Source organism: Ictidomys tridecemlineatus, chromosome 4 (assembly GCF_052094955.1).
Source record: "Ictidomys tridecemlineatus isolate mIctTri1 chromosome 4, mIctTri1.hap1, whole genome shotgun sequence".
Taxonomy (NCBI): Eukaryota; Metazoa; Chordata; class Mammalia; order Rodentia; family Sciuridae; genus Ictidomys; species Ictidomys tridecemlineatus.
The window spans coordinates 137,421,393-137,444,223 of NC_135480.1; the positions used below are offsets into that span (position 1 = coordinate 137,421,393).

General features: G+C 37.7%; 1 protein-coding gene across 1 annotated transcript in view; it reads left to right on the forward strand.

Moving 5' to 3' along the window:
* Trpm6 (transient receptor potential cation channel subfamily M member 6) overlaps positions 1-22,831 on the forward strand; it is a 136,255-nt gene that overhangs the window by 78,399 nt on the left and 35,025 nt on the right. Inside the window, exons 24-28 of the mRNA XM_078047488.1 lie at positions 549-742; positions 7,992-8,124; positions 14,535-15,679; positions 16,065-16,174; positions 21,080-21,200. Of these exons, the coding sequence (XP_077903614.1) occupies positions 549-742; positions 7,992-8,124; positions 14,535-15,679; positions 16,065-16,174; positions 21,080-21,200 (1,703 nt within the window). The remainder of the gene's footprint in view (positions 1-548; positions 743-7,991; positions 8,125-14,534; positions 15,680-16,064; positions 16,175-21,079; positions 21,201-22,831) is intronic.

Below are 22,831 nucleotides of genomic sequence, written 5' to 3' on the forward strand. Positions count from 1 at the left end.
ATGAGATGCTGCTGGTTCAGTGGCTGCACTTTGAGATCCACTGTGCCAACCCAGCCACCTATGTGTGGGCTGTTCACTGGATGCATCCTATGAAACTTCTTCCATTATCTGAAGTTGGCTTTTCCCAGGATAGTTCCAATTCCTTCTCCTTATCATTGCTCAAGTTTAGTTTGCCTGTGCTTTTATTTGCTAAATTGAGCCACTCTACTCAAATTTAACTCTGCTGTTAAATTTTGTTAGTTCAAGCAAAATGCTAAGGTGGATATTCCATCATACCCTCCCCCCAAATCATACACTTAAGTAATCAAAGATCATATGTTGTTTTGAATAACTACCATTCACCATTATTTCCATCTTGAGTTTTATAGTGTCAATATTTACTGTCTTCCTATTATAACTGATGTAATTTAAGGGAAAATCCCAAGTGACCTATAAAAAAGAGGTAGAAAAGGGAGATCAGAAAAATTGTACTCTAAAGAAAGAATCTAACTGCTGTTGTTTTGGGATCCCACATTAAAACCTTGTTCCTCTCTTTCTACAACTTACAGCAATGTGTATGTAGATATGAAATCCATTTCAAATAAGCTATGGAAATACAATCGCTATCGCTACATCATGACGTACCATGAGAAGCCCTGGCTGCCCCCCCCTTTCATCCTGCTCAGCCACCTGGGCCTCCTCCTCCGAGGTCTGTGTTGTCACCGAGCTCCACATGATCAAGATGAGGGTGACGTTGGATTAAGTAAGTTTTTATTGCTGGGGCAGGAGGAAGGAAGAGAGTAGAGGGTGGAGGTCCATGGTGAAGACACATTGGAGCACTGAGAATTAAAGTCAAGGGCCCAGGATGAAAGACAGAGTTAATTAACAATAGACTGTCAGCGGGTGTACCTGGTCTAGGTAAATACATTGATCTCGTTTGTGGCCCTTTGCCAAGATAAGGGATACTTTGAAAGAAAGGAACAGGTAGGGACAGAATCAGTGCTTGAATGTGGAAAAGCTTTATCTGGAACCTGTGTTTCCCCTGCTGACCTGGTAGCTCACTGAAGAAACTCCTAGGGAGTCGTCACCTGATCCTTACTCATTTCCCTGTTGTGGAAGGTAGAATTCAAATAGAAAGCCATTCCAGAAGGCCTTGGGGTCGAAGGAAAATACAGAAGCAAGGCTTTGCTTAACTGATTAACTAGAGTTCTGGGTCTCTGGTTCTGTCATCTGTGGAGGATGAAAGGAGTTCTGAAAGGGATATTTCTAATTTTTAAAAACTTCAATTCAGGATGCAGAAATATGGAATTATGGGTTCTCACTTTTTGTTCTTCTAGAGTGCAAATCTACATATTTGGACATTTTTCTAGTTCATCTTGTTTAATTGTTTAGTCTAATTAAATTCTTTTTTTTCTTTTCATGGTGCTGGGGATTGAACCCAGGCCTTCCAGCATGTGTAAAAAGCACTCTACCACTGAGCCATACCCTCTGCCCTTCTTTGCCAAATCATGACTATGATATGACAGCCCACTCACTGTCCTAAGAGAACATTGTCCATTGTGCTGTACAGATCCTCTATGGTGTCTGTCAAAAAATCCCACAGTTGGTACCAGGTCCATTTCTAGGTTAATTCCTACACATAGCAGTCAGTGACATAAAGTCACGATACTTTATCCCAATTCCTTAATCCAGAATACTTCTGAAAACTGAAAGTCTTAATTTTTTTAATAAACTGGGGGAAATTCATTTGCCCAGAAAAGGTCCAGAAGAGGGAACTGCAGTTTTATCATTTATTGATTTTGTTGTAGAAATAGTAATGTTTTAATTTGGGGGAATGTTCTAGCCTGAACTAAGGAGTTCACATTATTTATAATGTATATGCCATGTTACTTTTCTAAAACTAAAAAAGAAAAATTTTGAATTATATTGCAGATAAGGGATAGTGGACTATTTATATTAATTGGGTGCCATATTGTCCCCTACAATGTTGCTATGGGGTTGAAAGGTCATCATACTCTTTCGCTAGTTGTAACTGGTTCTGTAAAGTACTTTCTTTCCTCATGAATCACTTTGAAGATTTTTTTAAAAAAATTCTTCCCAATAGATTTAGCTTTTAGAAGGAAGCCAAGGCACAACTGAAATTAAGTTGGAGACTTATAATTATACTGTAAATTTTAGGCTTCTAATAGAGAGACATCCCAGGCATTGGCCGCAGAACCACTGCAACCTAATAGGGTGTGAATCAGTGAAGAGATTCTGGAATTGGTTAGGCTTTGCCCAGACTTTCTGGTGTCCTGTAAAAGAGGCTTTCCTGGGCTTACTGTTATCATGGCTTACAGGACAATTCCATTAAAAAAACTCAAGTAAACTTTTCAATTGAAGGTGACTTTGACTCCACCTCTGGAACATTTTCATGGTGTTACTTCCGATTCTTTGTATGGAGGATAGAGACATTTACACACGGGGCAGCAGTGACACCTGGTGGATAGTTGTAGGAATGCTCCACATTTGGAAGGTGCATCCATCTCTGAAATTACAGTTTTGATAGTTTGCCTCCGGAGTCCACAGCAAAGACTCACATTAGGACAGTTTTTTAAAAAATTTTTCTGTAGCCTGTATATTTATCATATAAAATAATAAATAACATAGATATAAAATGAAAGATAAAAATGATATAGTCCCAAATATTAACATGGTTATTTCTGAGTGGTGCAATTAGGATTTTTTAAAAAACATTTGCTTATTTATATTTCTTAAAGGCTCTGCAATCAGCATGTATTACCTCATATGAAAAATTAGAGAAATGAAAACTAACTATTCTTTCAGACTTCCTTCCTTCTGCTTCTACTATGTTCCTTTGCCATCTACAGGAAAGGCCTATGAGAGTATTATTTTTTCTGAACCATTTACCTTCTTTCCCAGTTTTCACATAGTATGTGGTACTTAATAAATGATTCTCTGTAAAAATCTCTTCTTTTTAGTTACACATGACAGTAGAATGTATTTTGTATATGTAATTTTATATATACATAGAGTATAACTTGTTCTATTTAGGATACTACTCTTGTGTTTGTACATGATATGGGTTACCCTGGTTGCGTATGCAAATATAAGGCTAGGAAAGTTATGTCCTATTAATTATACTGTCTTTCCTAGTTCCCTGACCTCCTCTTCCTTCCTTTTGTTTCCCTTTGTTTAATCCAATGGATTTCTGTTATTCCCCTTTCCAACCCTGCTCGTTTTAGCATCACATATCAGAGAGAATATTTAGCCTTTGGTGTTTTGGGACTGGCTTATTTCACTTAGCATCAGATTCTCCACTTCCATCCATTTACCAGCAAATGCCATAATTTCATTCTTCTTTATGGCTGGGTAATATTCCATTGTGTATATATACCACATTTTATTTATTCGTTCATCTGTTGAAGGACACCTAGGTTGTTTCCATAGCTTGGCTATTGTGAGTTGAACTTCTATAAACATTGATGTGGCTGGGTCACTGTAGTATGCTGATTTTAAGTCCTTTGGGTATAGACCAAGGAGTAGGATAGCTGGGTCAAATGGTGGTTCCATTCCAAATTTTCTAAGGAATCTCCATACTGCTTTCCATAGTGGTTGTACCAATTTGAAGCCCCATCAACATTATCTGAGAGTACCTTTCTCCTCACATCTTGGCCAACATTTCTTACTACTTGTATTCTTGATAATTGTGATTTGGATGGTAGTGAGATAGAAGCTCAGTATACTTTTAATTTGCATTTCTCTAATTTCTAGAGATGTTGATTTTTTTCATTATTTTTTGTCCATTTGTATTTCTTCTTCTGTGAAGTGTTTGTTCAGTTCCTTTGCCCATTTATTGATTGGGTTATTTATTTTTCTGATGTTGAGTTTTTTGAGTTCTTTGTATATCTTGGAAATTAATCCCTTGAACATTGATGCAAAAATTCTCTATAAAATACTGGCAAAATTCATACAAAAACATATTAAAAAGATAGTGTACCATGATCAAGTGGGGTTCATTCTAGGGATGCAAGGTTGGTTCAACATACAGAAATCAATAAACATAATTCACCACATCAATAGACTTAAAGACAAGGATCACATGTTTATCTTAATAGATGTAGAAAAGCATTTGACAAAATTCAGCGTCCATTCATGCTCAAAACATTAGAAAAGCAAGGAATAATAGGAACATATCTCCACCTGGTAAATGCCACATGTGCTAAACCCAATGCAAACATCATTCTCAATGGAGAAAATTTGAAAGCATTCCCTCTAAAAACTGGAACAAGATAGGGATGCCATCTTTCACTACTCCTATTCAACATAGTCCTTGAAACTGTAGTTAGAGCAATTAGACAAAAGAAAGAAATTAAAGGGATATGAATAGGAAAAGAAGAGTTCAAACTATTCCTATTTGCCTATGACATGATTATATATTTAGAAAACTCTATTGGAAAGCTTCTAGAACTCATAAACAAATTTAGCAAAGTATCACAGTAGAAAATCAACTCCAACAAATCAATTGCATTTCTATAAACCAATGGTATATTAGCTGAAAGAGAAATCGGGAAAACTATTCCCTTTATGATAGCCTCAAAGAAAAGTATTTGGGAATCAATCTAACTTCAGAGGTGAAAGACCTGTATAATGAAAACTACACAACATCAAAGAAAGAAATTGAAGGAGATCTCAGAAAACGGAAAGATCTCCCATGTTCCTGGATAAGCAGAATTAATATTATTAAAATGGCCATACTACCAAAAGTGCTATGCAGATTTAATACAATTCCTATTAAGATCCCAGTGATCTTCTTCATAGAAATAGAAAAAGCAATCATGAAATTCATCTGGAAAAATAAGAGACCCAGAATAGTTAAAGCAATCCTTAGCAAGAAGAGTGAAGCAGGTGGCATCACTATACCACACCTTAAACTGTACTACAGAGCAATAGTAACAAAACCAGCATAGTATTGGCACCAAAATAGACTTGTAGACCAACGATACAGAATAGAGGACACAGAGACAAACCCACATAACTATAGTTATCTTATTTTAGATAAAAGTGCCAAAAACATGCACTGGAGAAAAGATAGCTTCTTCAACAAAAGATGCTGGGAAAACTGGAAATGCATATGCAACAAAGTGAAATTAAACCCATATCTCTCACCATGCATAAAACTCAACTCAAAGTGCATCAAAGACCTAGGAATTAAACCAGAGACACTCCACCTAATAGAAGAAAAATTAGGCCCAAATCTCCATCATGTCGGATTAGACCTGGACTTCCTTAATAAGACTCCTATAGTGCAATAATTAAGATCAAGAATCAATAAATGGGCTGGGCTCAAACTAAAAAGTTTCTTCTCAGCAAAAGAAACAATGAGTGAGGTGAATAAAGAGCCTACATTTGGGAGCAAATTTTTTATCACATGCACATCAGATAGAGTACTAATCTCTAAGATAAATAAAGAACTTAAAAATTTTAATACCCCCAAAACAAATAACCCAATCAATAAATGGGCCAAGGACCTGAAGACACATTTCTCAGATATACAATCAATCAACAAATATATGAAAAAAATGGTCCACATCTCTAGCAATTAGAGAAATGCAAATCACATCAACTCTAAGATTTTATCTCACTCCAGTCAGAATGCGCAGCTATAAAAAATACAAACAACAATAAGTGTTGGCGAGGATGTGGGAAAAAAGGCACACTCACACATTGCTGGTGGGACTGCAAATTGGTGCAGTCAATCTAGAAAGCAGTATGGAGATTCCTTGGAAAACTGGGAATGGGACCACCATTTGACCCACCTATCTCTCTCCTTGTTCTATACCCAAAGGACTTAAAAACAGCATACTACAGGGACACAGCCACATCTGTGTCTATTACAGTACAGTTCACAATAACTAAACTGTAGAACTAACCTAGATGCTCTTCAGTTGATGAATGGATAATGAAAATATGGTATATATACACAATGGAAAACTATTCAGCATTAAAAGAGAATAAAGTCATGGCATTTGCAGGTAAATGAATGGAGTTGGAGAATATAATGCTAAGTGAAGTTAGCCAATCCCCAAAAAACAAATGCTGGATGTTTTTCTGATTTAAGGATGCTGATTCATAATAGGATTGGGGTCGGGGGAGCATGGGTAGATTAGATGAACTCTAGGTAGACCAAAGGGGAGAGAGGGGTAAGGAAGGAGAATGGAGGTAGGAACAACAGTGGAATGAGATAGACATAATTACCCTAAGTACATGTATGAAGACATGAATGGTGTGAATATACTTTGTGTACAACCAGAGATATGAAAAATTGTACTCTATAAGTGTAATATGAATTGAATGCATTCTGATATCATACATAACAAATCAGAATAAAAATTGGAAAAAAAGAAAATATGTTCTCTATATAAATCATTTTCAAAGAATAAGTGAGAGACTCAGCCTGGTGTTTCCATCTCTTTCTTTTTAAAAATTTTTTATTTGTTCTTTTTAGTTATGTATGACAGTAGAATGTGTTTTGACATATTATACATACATGGAGTATAGTTTCTCATTCTTCTGGTTGTACATAATGTGGAGTTACAAATGGTCATGTATCCAGTTGCTTTTGTGTAGTACTTCTCCATTAATATTAAGAATACAATGTGACAATCTTTTATCATACAAGCTACATTGCTATCATTTTTATTTTTAAAAGCATTTGTTTGTTGATTTTTGTGGTGCTGAGGATTGAACCCAGTGGCTTGCCTATGCAAGGCATGTTCTCTACCCCTGAGCTACACACCTAACCTAGTTCTATCATTTTTAATACAAGTGAAAGAAAAATCTCATATTCTTTGTCCATTTTGTGTGTTGCTGTTGCAAAATACCTGAAACTATTTCTAAAGAAAAGAAATTTACAGTTGACTTTGTATTAGTTTGTACTTTAAGGCTCCCCTTTTACGCAGATTTTATTTTTGAAGATTTGCAACAATCTGAAAAACTTGAAGACATTTCTACACAGTAGAAATATCAAGAAAATGAAGAAAAAGTTATGTCATGAATACATAAAATAGGTATAGAAAATTGTCTATTTTATCACTACATTAAAATATACACAAAATATTACTAGTACGAATTATGCACAAAATTATATAAAAACTAAAATTTATAGAACAGTTATGGTGCCAGAGTAGTTATGGTACCATTTGCAATCAAGGAAATTTAAATAAATGTAAAGATGCAGCATTAAATCACAACTACATAACAGTAACTGTGCTACACACTATATTATTGTGATTATCTTATAGCCACCTACTCCTGTTGTGGTGAGCTCAAGTGTTTTAACTATCTACTTTAAATGCATGGAACACTGATTATCACACGAGCAGTTCATCTTTCCAGTAAATTGCTTATCATAGTAAAAAGTGATCTCTCACAGTTCTTCCAAAATTTTTCACAATATATCATACAGAACACATATTAATCATATATTTGGTAAGACTGTCAACTGCAGGCTATTAGTAGTTAGGTTTTTGGAAAGTCAAATGTTATATGTGGATTTTTGACTGCATGGGCCTCAGTGTCTCTAACCCTCGTGTTGTTGAAGGATCATCTCTATTTAGTAGGTGGCTTTGGAGGCTGAAAATTCAAGATCAGATGGCTCCATCTGGTTGGCCTTTCATGAGGATCTTGTAAATGGTGGATGACATCATGTGGTGGGGATGCATGGAGGTGGTTAGGTACATGGGAAGACAGGAGGCAAGGGGTTGAGGTCCAGGCTTGTTCTAACTGGTCCTGTGAGATCTACATTAATCCCTTCCAAGGATGGTGCCCCATAGTTTGATCATCTCTCAAGGGTCTCACCACCTCAGCAACACTGCACTGGGCACCAGGCTTCCAGTATATGATCCTCTGGGAGACACACTCAAGCTGTATCCAAACCACAGCATACTCTGTATCAGCTTCCATTAAGGGAAAGAATAATCTTTTTTTACATATAAAATTTATCACCACAGAACTCTACCTGAGTAAGGAAGATCTGAAAAAACTTCATGATTTTGAAGAACAGTGTGTGGAGAAATATTTCCATGAGAAGATGGAAGGACTGAACTGTAGCTTTGAGGAAAGAATCCGAGTGACATCAGAAAGGTAAAGTGTTTATCTTTTTAAAAATTCCCAAAGCCTGATTCTATTAGAATATCTAAAAGAGTAGAAAGATCCACTTTTAAATCCCAGAAGTTTGAGTTCTCTACAATTTGAATCATTTATTAGCTCATGCAATTTATGTAATCAATGTGTATTTACTGAGCATCTATTACATCAGGTAATCTTCTCATTTCTAGGAATAAGTGGAGAATAAGAGACTATCCTGTTTGAGGACTTACATTCTAGTGTATGTATGTAGAGGGGGAGGGATGAAAGAAATGAAAGAAGTAGACAACAACAACAACAACAAAAAATGCAAGGAAACACAATTTAATATTAGTAAAAGAGCTATGAAGAAAAATGAAGCCATTTAAGGGAATGGGAAATGATGGTGGTGTGAGGTCTCGCAGAGTTGGGAGAGTTGGGTTGGACTGCTATGGGTAGCCTTGTTCAGGAGGGTCACTGTGAGAAGCCCAAAGGAAACGAGAGGAGTGGGCCAGGCAGGGCCACCTCATGGAACAATGAACTCCACCAAAAGAGCACAGATGCAGCCACCTGGGTCCCCAGGGGTGGAGTGCAGTGTGGTTATGAAGAGGCATGGGGTCTCAGATAGGCAGCTCCCTGACCAGCAGTTGGGTGGTGGAGCTGCTGGTAGCCTGAGGAGTCCTGGAGACAGCGATTACAGACAACGTTTGTTACAAGTTTCACTGTGAAGGGAATCGAGATGGAATATAAGGACATGATGAGCTCCTGGTGTTTTGTTTCATGAGGAGAAAACAAAATAAATAAATATGGTCCTGGAAATGCACCATCAAGGGAGAAACTGCAGAAGCAAGGAGGAGGCAGTTTGCTGTAAGGAAGTCCCTGAGAAGCTGGGTTAATGGAGGACCCAGCTTTTCCCCCAGGAAAGGAAACAGGAGAGAATATAACTGGTGCACCTGAAGAAGCAAACAGGGTGTGGGCACACAGCTCTTGAGGCAAGGCCATTGGCTGAGAGTACTTGTGGGTATGTGTATTTTGGGGAGAGGACGGTGCTCTTGGGAGACCATTCAAAGGTTTTAGGAAAAAGAGAAAGATGCCTTGGAGAAAGTGGATACTGAGAAACCTGATGGCCTCCAAGGCATTGCGGGTGTGTTACCAGTTGCAGATGCCTGACCTGTGTTAAGATGTGGAAGACTGTGTGTGACTATATACATTTCTAAAAACAGAATTGCTCTTGTGTTTCTTCATTTTTTTAAAAAATATATAAGAAACTAGTTAGGTGTGGTGGTGCATGCCTTTAATCCCAGTGGCTCAGGAGGCTGAGGCAGGAGCTTTGCAAGTTCAAAGCCAGCCTCAGCAACTTAGTGAGGCCTTAGCAACTTAGCAAGACCCTGATAATAAAATATAAAAAATTTATATATAAAAAAATAAAAATATAATACAAAATAAAATATAAAAAAAAGCTGGGGATGTAGCTCATTGGTAAAGCGTCCCAGGTTCAATCCCTGGTAGCAAAACAAAACAGAACACCCACAAAACAATAACACCAATGAAACAAAATAAAATATATAAGAAACCGACTACAAGATGTTAAATCTAATTCTGCATATATTTTTCCATCTATTTTAGATAGATGTGAATTCTTAAATATAACTTTATTGAAAGCTGAATCATATTATGAACTTTCTAAATGGCTCACCACAGGCAAAAGTTCTATTTATATGATTCTATACTTTTCTATTGGTACCATATTTATGTAAATGTGTTTATGTAGCGGATTGAACTTCAGGTCTTCGGAAGACGGGTGCCACAGCCTGGCCCAGGTAGTGGTGGCGGAAGAGAGTGAATAAAAAATTAGAAAGGACATTCATGAGGCATGGTGGGGACTAGATGGAGCCAATGGAGAGGAAGGGATCCAGGATGACTGACTCTGCGGTCTGTCACAGAGGTAGTCAGGTGAAAGGTGGCACCACCAAGATAGAGCATACACAGGGTGTAGGGAAAAGCAGCTTAGATCTGTGGAGCTTGACATTCTTGGGGCACATCCAGCTGAAGATGTCCAGGAGGCTTTGGATGAATGGATCTGAAGCCCTGGGGCAAGTTGGAATTGGACAAAGAGACCATCTGCCTCTTGGGAGAGTTAGTTGTAGGAGTCACCTGCTTATTGTTGCAAACAAAAGGAATGAGGAAGCTCTAACTTAAAAACCTCATCCATTTTCCCTCTTGATGGGGTTGTTTTAACAGCACAAATTTTACACTGTCCTCCTTGCTGAGGTCATTTCTGGGGAGCACATAAATAAGGTGTGGGAAAGAGAGAAGAAAATTTTCTGAGGTAACTGAGCCATAGTTTGAAGATCGAGAGAAAGGAGATTAGGGGCCCAGTCACGTCTGCCTACCTCTAAAGAAGATACCACCTACAGCCTTCCAGAATGAAATAAGTTATGAACGTGGAACGAGAGCGTGCATTAGGGCCATGTGCTGTCTTGCACACCTTATGTGGAACACCAACTTCTGTGGTGACCTCAGTCGTGCAAACTAGCTTTTCTTTTTCTTTCTGTTCTGTGGAATAATATTTTTCATATTAAAGCATGTTTCATGCATTATATTTGGGAAATCCTGGGGTTCCTAAAAAATGTAAAAACTCTGTCATAATGTGCATTGTGACTTAACTGTAGACTTGTAGCTTGAACACCTCTCATCATTATTTGACCACAAAACCTTATTGAGGAACATCCGTGAACAACTCCCCAGCATGGGAAGAGTCGGGGACCCTAGGACCTGCAAAGAAACTTGCCTAGATCCTGAATGGGTCTCTGAGTAGTTCTATACTGAATGCTCTGGCCATGGAGTTGCATTGTCTGAATTTGATGCCCAACCCTGTGACTCTGGATATGTGAACCAACCTCTTTTCCGTGAAAGGGATAATAGTCCCACCCACCTCATAGAGTTGTTATGAGGGTGCAGAACCTTATAAAATGCTTGGCACCTGGTGAGCATGCGGTAGAAATTATGATTATTATGATTATAATTATACTTGTTATTATCTCATTTTAAAATATCCTGTCCAAAGGCCCACAATAAAAGTTACCATCCTCATCTTTCCTCCACGCTCAGACTTTGCAAAGAGGAATCTTTGTGATAAGAATTTATTTTATGTGTCAGAATGACTGAAAGGCTAGATTAAATTAATGTAGTTGGTGGTCCAGGATTATAATTAAAATATGTTTCACAGGACATTGTGCTTTAGGAAATAAGTACCTGTAAAAGCAAGAAGACCCGATTTGAGGTGACCAGGTTATTTGTCTAACAGGTTTCTATTGTAGCCTGCTACCTGTTGCTGTGAATAGTTGCTGGTTTCTATTGTATCCATTTGATGTAGCTGCAGCTAATGGAACTTAATGAGTCTCCATTACTGCTATTCAGACTGTACTGTTTTTGAATTAGATGAAACAGTGTGCTGGGTGGGAAGGCTCCAATTAAATATATTTGGAAGGGAATATACATACACTTTGTGATCATCCTTGCCAATTCTAACTTTGCAGGTTCCAGAAGGTCAGGAAGCATTTATTTAGCCACTATTGAGTTATAGAAGTTGAATTCTATAGCAAAAGCAAGAAAGAGAGGGTTCTAACCACATAGAATACAATAAGAATGGAAGAGACCACCTGCTTGATTCTCTAATTCTTTTCTTCGAAGCTCCCAGGAAGAAGAGGGTCTTTCAATCCCTGTGCCTTGAGATGTGTTCTAGAGGTAGGGAGTCTAACGCTATTTTGGGACTTTCTTGCTACAGCTGAGCGTTTCAACTCCCCCATGGAGTGATCTCTGCTTCTCCCTGTCCCACATAAGACTGAGGATCATTTTTTTTTTCAATAACTGCAGATGGTCATATGAGCTGTGAAGCTGTTGGATATATTTCCTTCCTTGCTGTTTTTTACTTTAATTTTGTTTATCAAAGATTTTCATCATTGAGAATTTGGAGCTGTATCCCTCGTCCCTAGCCCCAAATAAAAGAACAAAATGAGGGAAGAAGACAAAGAAAAAACACTGTCAATAAGCCAGAGCTCTCTGTAAAAACTTTGGCCCCTTTCCCTTTAAATCTTCTAATATATTTTCAGTTAAGATTACACCATATTATTTTCTATTTATTTCCCTCCATATCAAAAATCTGTTCTGCAAGTAATTAAATATTCTTTGTAAATATGTTTTAGCTTTTATTATTCCTTTACTTGTAAAATTTCATGCCAAATTTAAAAACACACAATGTAGAATATAACAGACATCTACAGCCTGGCCCCTACCATTAGAAACAGGTAAACAATTATAGATGTCAACATCCGTAAGTGTGATTTTTAATGGCTACATAATATGCTATCTCATAATGTAATGAGTATTTGTGTGCTTTAGCATCGTGAAATTATAGCCTTTTTATAGATATTGTATCTCAATATTGGTTTGTCACTATTGAGTTGTTTTAATTTGCTAAGTTAAAACAAATGTTGTTACAATGTAGATAAAGTCATTGTCATCTTAATTTTCATCTCTGATTTCCTAGTGAGGTTGATTATTTCATCTTATTTTCTAACTTTTGCATTTTATACTTGGTAAATTATTTATTCATATTATTTGGAGTCTTTGTATTTTTTCCTTCAATGATTTGCAAATGTTTTGACTTATTGGAGGATGTGAATGCCTTTATCATATTTGTTAGAATATCAATTTTCAAATTTATTTTTGCTTTAAAAATTTTTTGGGGGGTGGTATCAGGGGTTGAACTCAGGGACACTCAACCACTGAGCCACATCTCCATCCCTATTTTTTATTTTATTTAGAGACAGGGTCTCACTGAGTTGCTTAGCACCTTGCTTTTGCTGAGGCTGGTTTTGAACTTGCAATTCTCCTGCCTCAGCCTCCTGTGCCCCTGCGATTATAGGCTTGCACCACCATGTCCCACTCATTTTTGCTTTAAAATTTTGTATGTTATTTTCACATCTAAGTTTCTTTTATGTAATCAAATTAGATATATTTTTAAAGTTTATTTTATTGATTGTTAAGCTTTGATAACTGTATTAGTTTCCTAGGGCTGCTGTAGGAAAGTACCAAAAACTTGTTGTTTTACATCAACAGAAATTTATTGTCTGACGTTTCTAGAAGCTAGAAGTCCAAAATGAAGATGTGGCAGGACCATGCTCTCTCTAATGTCTTAGAAAAGAGTCCCTCCTTGCTTCAGTTTCTGGTGTTTCTGGATAATGCTTTGTGTGTATTGTATCACTCTGGTTATAGCCCCATGTGCCTCCACCTCCTTTTCCCTCTGTGTGTGTGTGTGTGTGTCTGCCAGGATTTCATATATATATGTTGTAGATGGACACAATACTTTTATTTCTTTTATTTATTTTTATGTGGTGCTGAGGATCGAACCCAGTGCCTCACGTATGCTAGGTAAGTGCTCTACCAATGAGCTACAACTCCAGCCCAGGATTTACCCTTTTTATGTGGACATCAGCTATATTGCATGAGGGTGCAGCCTAATGGCCTCATTTTAACTTGATCATCTCTCCAAGGATCCTGTGTCAAAATAAGAGTTTCGTGCTAGGGTATAGGGGTTAAGACTTCAACATACCTTTTTTTGGAGGGTGTGGGGGGGTCACAAAATGAAACTCCATAAGAGATATTTACAGAGACATATACAGATAAATATTGATCAACAGTTTCTTCTTTCTTTCTCTCCCTTTGTATGAAATTGTTATACTTAATATAACTTACTTTTTTCTTTCATAACTGAGACACGTTGTGCTGCTTTTTATATGAATCAGTGGCTAAACATCATAATTTTACGTTAAATTATTTCAAATAATCTAAAAAATTCGCCTCATACTTTTTCTCAGTGTAGGTATCCTAAAATGAATTCTGTTTGGAACTTGGAAAGTCTGTTTTAACATACAGTTGGAGTTTTTTCTTTTTCTTTTTCTTTTTTTTTTTGCCCCTAGTTGTTTTTCTTTCTCTAGTTCCACATCTGATTATTGATTTGGTTTCTTTCTGCAGATTTCCCATCAAAATTGCACAGTGATTGCCCATGGGAGATGCATGTTTATCATGTAAATTAATGAATATATTAGTGAATAAAAATGGAGTGATTGATCAGATAATTGCAGAGATCACTAGCAGGAACCTGGAAATGTGGTTCTGAAATATTAGAGAGAGATCAGAGATAAAAATGCAAATGTGCAGTTTTTCCTTATTGGGGTCATAGTAGGAATCCTAGGAGTGGTGTAATCATCTGGGCTGAGAGAGAAGACAGTGAAAGGCAGATTGAACTTAGGGAAGCAGCTAAGGTTTAGCCACCTTCTAAGGATGGGAGTAAGAGAGGAAGAAAGCAAGAAAAATTCCCACTGGTTTAATGTGTTTATTGTTTTTTTTTTCTTCACCTCCATTAGGGTTACAGAGATGTACTTCCAACTGAAAGAAATGAATGAAAAGGTGTCTTTTATAAAGGACTCCTTACTGTCTTTGGACAGCCAAGTGGGACACCTACAGGACCTCTCTGCCCTGACGGTGGATACTCTAAAGGTCCTTTCTGCTGTGGACACTTTGCAAGAGGATGAGGCTCTCTTGACCAGCAGAAAGCATGCCACTCGCAGAAAACTTCCCCACAGCTGGAACAATGTCATCTGTGCAGAACTTCTGGGCAGCATGGAGATCCCTGGAGAGAAGAAATACCAGTATTATAGCATGCCCCCTTCCTTGCTGCGGAGCCTAGCTAGAAGCCAGCAACCCCCAAGAGTGCAGAGAGGCACTCTTTTTGAGATTAAAGACAGTCAGAGAGAGGCCTCCAATGTACGGGATGACCAGGAAGAGCAAGAAACAGAAAAAAGTATAGTTGCTTCTGGAGTATCCCCTGATAGGCAAGCATTCTCCAAGTATGGCCAATTTCTCCAGGTCCCTTCTTATCTAAAGCAACTTCCTTTTTCTGCAGAAGCTGTCTTGCCTCTGTCCAAACCAGCTGTGGAAGGAGATGCAGATATGCTGGCAACTGAACAGGTCCCTCAGAATGAGGTCCCTCTTCATCTGACTTGGCAGACCCCAGCTGTCTCAAGCCAGGCAGCAGAGGCTGAACCCAAAGGGCAGATTGAGCCAATTGCTCAGATACCAGCCAGACAAGCCAAAGCCCAGCAAGTTCCGCCCACTTTGAGTTGCACACCTGCACCCATGTCGATGGCCTCTCTTCCTTCCCAAGCCAAGAGCATGCAAGCTGGAGGTGGATATGTGAACTGGGCATTTTCGGAAGGTGATGAAACTGGTGTGTTTAGCTTCAAGAAAAAATGGCACACCTGCTTGCCCTCCACTTGTACTAGTGACTCTGCTCAGAGTGAACAATGCAGGATCCAGATCCCAGGCAGATCCCTGTCTGATAACTCAACCAGATGGACCCGGAGCTATGACTGCTCAGAAGTGGTGGGACCATGGCTGCAGCCAAACACATCCTTTTGGATCAATCCCCTCCGCAGAGACAGACCCTTCAGGAGTCATAGTTTTAGATTCCATAAGGAGGAGAAACTGATGAAGATCTATAGGATTAAAAGTAAGGAGGAAATGTTAAAAAAAAAATAGTCTTGCCAGGCGTGGTAGCATACACCTGTAATCCCAGCAGCTCTGGAGGCTGAGGCAGGAGGATCACAAGTTCAAAGCCAAGCCTCAGCAACATCAAGGTGTTAAGCAACTCAGTGAGACCCTGTCTCTAAATAAAAATCAAAATAGGGCTGGGGTTGTGGCTCAGTGGTCAAGTGCCCCTGAGTTCAATCCCTGGTACTAAAAAAAAAAAAAAAAAAAAAGTTTAAGTTCTTTACATTGCTGCCAGCTTTTAAAAACTCTATGACTCTTGAATGCATTATCAACTCTTTGTGTAAAACAAATAGTCCCCTCCCCATGGTGTGTTAACTTTCTCATGAAAGCCAATTTCCTTACAGGCCATTCACGAACCTCAGAGATAGGGTCAGTGTGGGCCAAAGCAAAGATGTTAACCAAGGACAGGAGACTGTCAAAGAAAAAGAAGAAAACTCAAGGACTGCAGGTGCCAGTAAGTGTATTCTGTAATTTAGGTTTTTGAACAATTGAAGCAATGGCCTATCTTACCTTGGTTTTTCTTTTATTGTAAAATGTCATATACACAAAATAGCATTGTACTGAAAAGAATGAAAATATGAGTTATCAGAGTGAGTATATCATGATTTATGTATCTGCTCATGGGTTGAAAAACATTGAGTTGTTTTCAGTTTTTGGCTATTACAAAATAGGCCGGCACGTACATTGGTGTACATATCTTTTTGCAGACATATATATTTTCGCTTCCCTTTGGCAAATATTTAGGAATGTCAGTTATGGTGTTTAATTTTTTTTATGGTACTGGGGATTGAGTTCAGGGGAATTCCACCACTAAGTCACATCCTTAGCCCCTTTTATTTTATTTTGAGATGAGGTCTCACTAAGTTTTGCCCAGATTGGCCTCAAACTTGTGATCCTCCTGCCTCACCATTTGAATAGTGAGGATTACAGACTTGCACCCCCATACCTGGCCTGATGTTTTAATTTTTACAGAAACTTCCAAACTGATTGTAACATTTTATATGTCCATCTGTAGTTTTTGAGCATTATTAGTTATTTTTCATCCTTACCAGTCTTTAATATGCAGTCTTTATTTTAGTTATGTTAGTGGGTGTGTAGTGATATCTCATGGTTGTTTCCTTTGTATTTCTGTAGTGGGTAATGCTGTTAGGAATTATTTCATGTGTTTATTTGCTACATCTATGTTTTTTTGGTGTGACATCTGTTCACATCTTTTGCACATTTTTGAAGTTGGGTTGTTTTCTTATTATAAGGTTGCAAGTTTTTTTTTTTTTTTTTGGCACTGGACACAGTGATACACACCAGTAATCCCAGGTACTGGGGAGCCTGAGTCAGGAGAAACTGGTTTGAAGCCAGTTTCAGCAATTTAGTGAAGCCCTATGCAACTTAGCAAGACCCAGTCTCAAAATAAAGAATAAAAAGAACTGGAGATGTTGCTCAGTGGTAAAGTGCCTCTGGGTTCAATTCCTAGGTCCAAAGAAGAAGAAGTAGTAGCCTGGCTGTTTTATGTTCTTGGAATTTTCATATAAATTTACAATCAACTTGTCAGTTTTTACAGAGAAACCTGCTAGGATAGTGAATGGAATTGCTGAGTCTATCAGACAGTTGGAGGAAACCTGATGTTTTAACAATAACAAGTCTTCTGATCCATGAACATGGTTTATCTACCCATTTAGATTTTTCATTTCTGTAATTTTTTGTAGTTTTCAGTGTACAGGTCTTGCACATCTTTTGATACACATATCTCTAAATATTTCATATTTTAAAATTTTATTTAACAGTTATTTAAAATTTTAATTTATGATTTCTTGTTTCTATCATATAGAAATATATGTTTATATCTTGTTTTTTTTATTCCACATTTTTGCTAAACTCACTTATTTAAGTTTTTTATAGCTTTTGAGAATTTTTTAAAAATATGAATGATCATATCATCTGCAGATTTAGTTTTACTTTGCCCTTTCAAATCTGGATGTGTTTTCTTTCTTTTTCTTGTTTGATTATGCTGGCCAGAACATCCAGTACCATATTGAAGAGAAGTGATGACAAATCATATTTTTTTCCTTATTTCTGCTCCCAGAGGGAAAGCATTTAGTCTTTTACCATTAAATATGATATTAGCTGTGGGTTTTTATATAGATGCCTTTTATTGGTTGAAAATCTCCCCTTCTTTTCCTATTTTTCTGAGAATCTTTGTCATTAATGAATGTTGGCATTTGTCAAGTGCTTTTCTTGCATAAACTTAGATGATTAGATGGTTTTCCTTTGCACTGTGGATTATATTAATTAATTTTATCATGTTTGAGTAAATGTTTAGGATATTAAATTAACCTTGCTTGGATGAACCCCACTTGGCCATGTATCTAGTTTTACATACTTATTCATTTTGCTAAAATTTTGATACTTTTTTTTTTTTTTTGGTATCTGTCTTCTTGAGGGATGTTTGTCTTGGTTGTAATATCTTTGTCTGGCTTTGGTATCAGTGATATCACCCATGGTGAAAATCAATCAGTGCCCAGTTCCATTTCCCTAGATGTTAACACCTGAGAAATGCTGAGGCAAGTATAAAAAGCACGTTTTGGTTAAAGGATAGCACAGAGACAGACTTCTCCGTAGAGAAGGGGTCACACAGCTGGGTATCCAAAGAAGTAGGGGTGTCCTGCCCCTTTTATACATTTTAGAATTCCTTTGTTCTCATGGTCTCTCCTTGTCCCCTTATCTTGTCTCTTTCCTCTCCCATCCTACTTAGGAGACAGGTGACCCAAAAGGTGGGCCAACAGGTTGAGTGATCCAGGCAGGAAGGTAGCAGCCCAGGAGGCATTAATTAACAGCTCCCTGTAGGGAGGAACAATCTCTGGGGTAGGTTACCTTAGCAACAGGTTGGAGGAAGGTGGGGAAAGGGCTTTGGAGATATCAGCATTAGATTTATTTCCTTTCCAACCAGCCCCCATCTTCTTAATCAGACCCAATTACTTATTATCTACCTGGACTACTTTTTTCCTTGGCTTCATCAGGATGGGGCTGGGTTTATTGACTGAGTTGGGAAATATGCTTTTGGTTTCTTGGGTGAGTTTACAAAAAAATGATATTCTGTCAACCTTAAGTATTTAGTAACTGAACCAGTAAAACCATCATTGTGGGAAAGTTTTTAGTTACAAATTCTTTTTTTTTTTCCTTTCTGTTTGATACTGGGGATGGAACCCATGAATGCTGTACCACTGAGCAACATCTCCAGTCCTTTTTATTTTCATTTTGAGATAAAGGATCTTACTAAGTTGTTGAGGATTTCGCGAAATTGCTGAGGCTGGTCTCTAACTTGCAATCCTCTTGCAATCCTCCTGCCTTCGCTATAATTTGTGATCCTACTGCCTTAGTTACCTGAGTTGCTGGGATTACAGGTGTGCACCACCACATCTAGTTTAACTACAAATTCAATTTCTGTAGTAGTATAGGGCTATATATGTCATCAAAGTCTGCCTGAGTGAGCTTTTCTTTGTGCATTTCAAGGAGTTTGTCAATTTCCTTTACATAGTTAATTGGCATAATATTGTTTACAACATTCTCTTACTGTTCTCTTTTAGCCTGTGGGACCTGCAGGGACATTGCTTCTTTCATTCCTAATATTTACAATATGTTTTTCACTTTGTTTCATAATCAACCTGGCTACAGATTTTCTATTTTATTGATCTTCTTGAAACAACAAAAACAAAAACAAAACAAAACAAAACAAAAAGCTCTTTTATTGATTTTTCTCTGATTTTTATTCCACTGATTTCTCTCTTTAGTACTTCCTTTGCTCCATTTACTTTGAGTTTAACTTGCTCTTCTCTTTCTAGGTTGTTAAGGTAGAAATTTTGGTCACTGATTGAGACTTTCTTCTTTTTTAATATAGGCATTTAGTGCTATAAAATTCTATCTAATCAGTGATTTAGCTCTATCCTAAAAATTCTGATGTATTGTTTTCATTTTTGTTCAGTGAATCTGAATTACCAATTCTGTAAGCATTCATCTTTTATGGTCTCCACGTCTTGCTTCGTTTTTCTTTTTTTACACTTATTTTTGCAAATAATAATCCAAGTGCATTTGAAGAAACACCTCAGCCCCGTGAGTAAAGACATAGGTATTGAGACAATTAGGTAAGACCACCTTTTAGAGCAGAGATTAGCTTGAGGAGGAAAATTACTCTTTCAGAGAAAATGCCTTGAGTTGCTGGAACCCTGTGAAATATGCATTTAAGTGGGTGTTTTTTTGTTTTTGTTTTTTTTTTAATAGTTCAAATAGCTAGAGTTCAACTAGGAATTACACTGAGCTCCAAATACACAAGGTTACATTAATTTATTGCTTTGTAGTTTGCCATTGTGTCCCATTTGTTCTTTGTTCCTGGTAAGTATAGAGGACAGCCGTATTATTGCTTTATTTATTTATTTATTGTGGTACTGAAAACTGATCCCAGGAGCACTTTACAAACTGAGCTACATCCCCAGCCCTCTTTATTTTTTATCTTGAGAAGTGGTCTTGTTGAGTTGCCCAGGCTGGCCTGAAATTTGTGATCCTCCAGCTTCAGCCTCTGGGGTTGCTAGGATCACAGGTGTGCACCTGGTACCTATTATTTTAATGATTGAAAGAGTAAGGCACAGAGACTTTAAATGATTTACTCAAGTTTACATAGCTTTGACAGAGCTAGCTGAAATTGTTTGGATCCTTATTCTATCCCCCTGCCCCCCGCTTGTTTTGTTCTATACCACTGGTTCTCAAACTATAATCTCCTACCAGCAGCATGAACTTCTCTTGAGAACCTCTTAGAAATTCAAATTCTCCCTCTCCCCAGACCTACTGAATATAGATCCTGCAGATAGGATAGATAGTATTTGAAGTTTATCTCAGGTACTCCAGCCTCACCCTGTCAGTCCTCTTGATTCTGATGCAGACTCAAGTTACAGAACCTCTGCTCCACACCTTGTTCTTTTTTTTTTTTTGGTACTGGGGATTTAACCCAGAGGCACTTTACCACTAAGCCACATCTCCAGCCCTTTTTATGTTTTATTTTGAGACCCGGCTTCCCTAAGTTGTTGAGACTGGCTTTGAATTAGAGATCCTCCTGTCTCAGCCTTCTGAGTCACTGGGAGATTACACTAATGCACCACCATGCCCAGCACACACTTTGTTCTTAATTATGTCTACAAAGAAAAAAATCACATGGGTGTTTGTGTCTTGTCAGCCTGAGTGATGGGACTTGTCAGAATGTCCCAGGGAATTTGAACATGCAATCTCTGCTTTCCACCATGATGCCTCTATTAATGTGACTCAGAATGTTTTCAGATTAATGTCACTGTGTTTCAATAAGTAACTTTCTCTCCAGGTCATAACAGTCAATGCCTGCTGTCAAAATGATCAAATGGATTCAGAACCAGGAGAAAATAACATCTCAGAAAAGGGGTGCAGCAAGAACTGGCTCACAGTGTCCAAGTTTACCCAGATAAGTAGGTACCAGTGTATGTTCTTGGATCCCCAAAACCTTGACAGAGTTTTCTTGGAGTATGGTCTTTAGACCATTGGTGGCTTCTATTTTATTTCAATTGCAGATATGGGAAAGAAGGTGGAAACACTCTTGAAGAAAAACAGCCTTTTCTATTTTTTAAATTTTGAAGGGGACAAAATTTCATTTGTTTAAAGGAATACTAATCAGGATCTGGAAAAGAAATATTAAGATTGAGGCCTGGTACATGCTAATAATCCAAGTGGCCCAGGAGGCTGAGGCAAGAGAATTGCAAATTCAAAGCCAGTCTCAGCAATATAGCAAGGCCCTAAGCAAGTTACAAGACCTTGTTTCAAAATAAAAAAGGGTTGGGGATGTGGTCTATAGTGAGGTGCCCCTGGGTTCTATTCCTGGCACCAAACAAATAAAAAATAAAATAAAAAAAAGATTTGGGTAGTTTCACATATTCAAAGAGTGATTTCCTAGGAAAGTGTTCATTTAGTTTTATTTATGAGGTGGGAAGTTTGTCTACTTTTATAAATTCTTAAGGTTCATGTGACCCTAATCTGGATCCTTACTCAGTGGATTGAGTTATTGTTGGTAATTTGCTACAGAACCACCTTAAGTATTTATTCTGTGGACAAGTTTCCCCTAGGCTTAATGATTGTAGTGTTTGTGGAGGAAGGAAGACAACCATCTAGGTGTGAAAACCATGAGCCAGGCATGGAATGTAAAGTTCCCCTGGATGGGGAGGGAGAGAGGGCAGACCACAAACAGAAATGAAAGCAATGATCAGAACATTGAACTTTGTTTTAGTATTCTTAAAAAAGAAGAAACTATATGATAGAGATACCATAAAGAGAAAAAATTATTTAAAATAATAAATGTAAAGGTGCAAGTAAATTTATATTAAGTGTTTATGCTTTTATACATTTTTATAAGGCTTGCTCACTCTCATGTCAGTGGTTCTCAACCACTGACTTTGTAACTTTGCAAATCCCCACCCCTTCCTAAGGGACATTTGGCAAGGTCTGAAGACCTATTGAGTGGTCACCACTAAAGCAGGGGGTCGTGGCATCCTGTGGCAGAGGCCAGGGAAGTTGCCAGATATCATGCAATATAAGAACTAATCCCCACTCTAAGGAATTATCCAGCCCCCCAATGTCAATGCCAAGGTGGAGAATCCCCAATTTATATTTAAAAAAATACTCAACTTTCTGTTGAACCACCGAGAATCAAATGGACTCTAACCTGAAGGAGAATTTTGAAGTTAAATTATTCTAAGCCCTCTCAATTTATAAATCAGGCTCAAAAGCTTAATTGGTTGGCCTACAATTACAGTTTACTAGAGACCATACATTAAAAAAAAAAAAAGAATGAAAGAGGACACATTTCTAGGACCAGATATAAATTTATCCATTTTTAAAAAATAATTATCAACGTATTATATATATATTTTTTTATAAATAGTATGACCCATGTTTAGGTTCTTATATATCATTTGTACTTAAGTTATTTAAGGTCTTTTCAGCGAATTTCAAGCAAAGTCTAAGATGCAGTTGTCAGGAGGGTTCTGGGAAAGACTCTCATAAAGTTGGACAGCCAGTCAGGGAGGCAAGGCCAGGGATGCGGGCT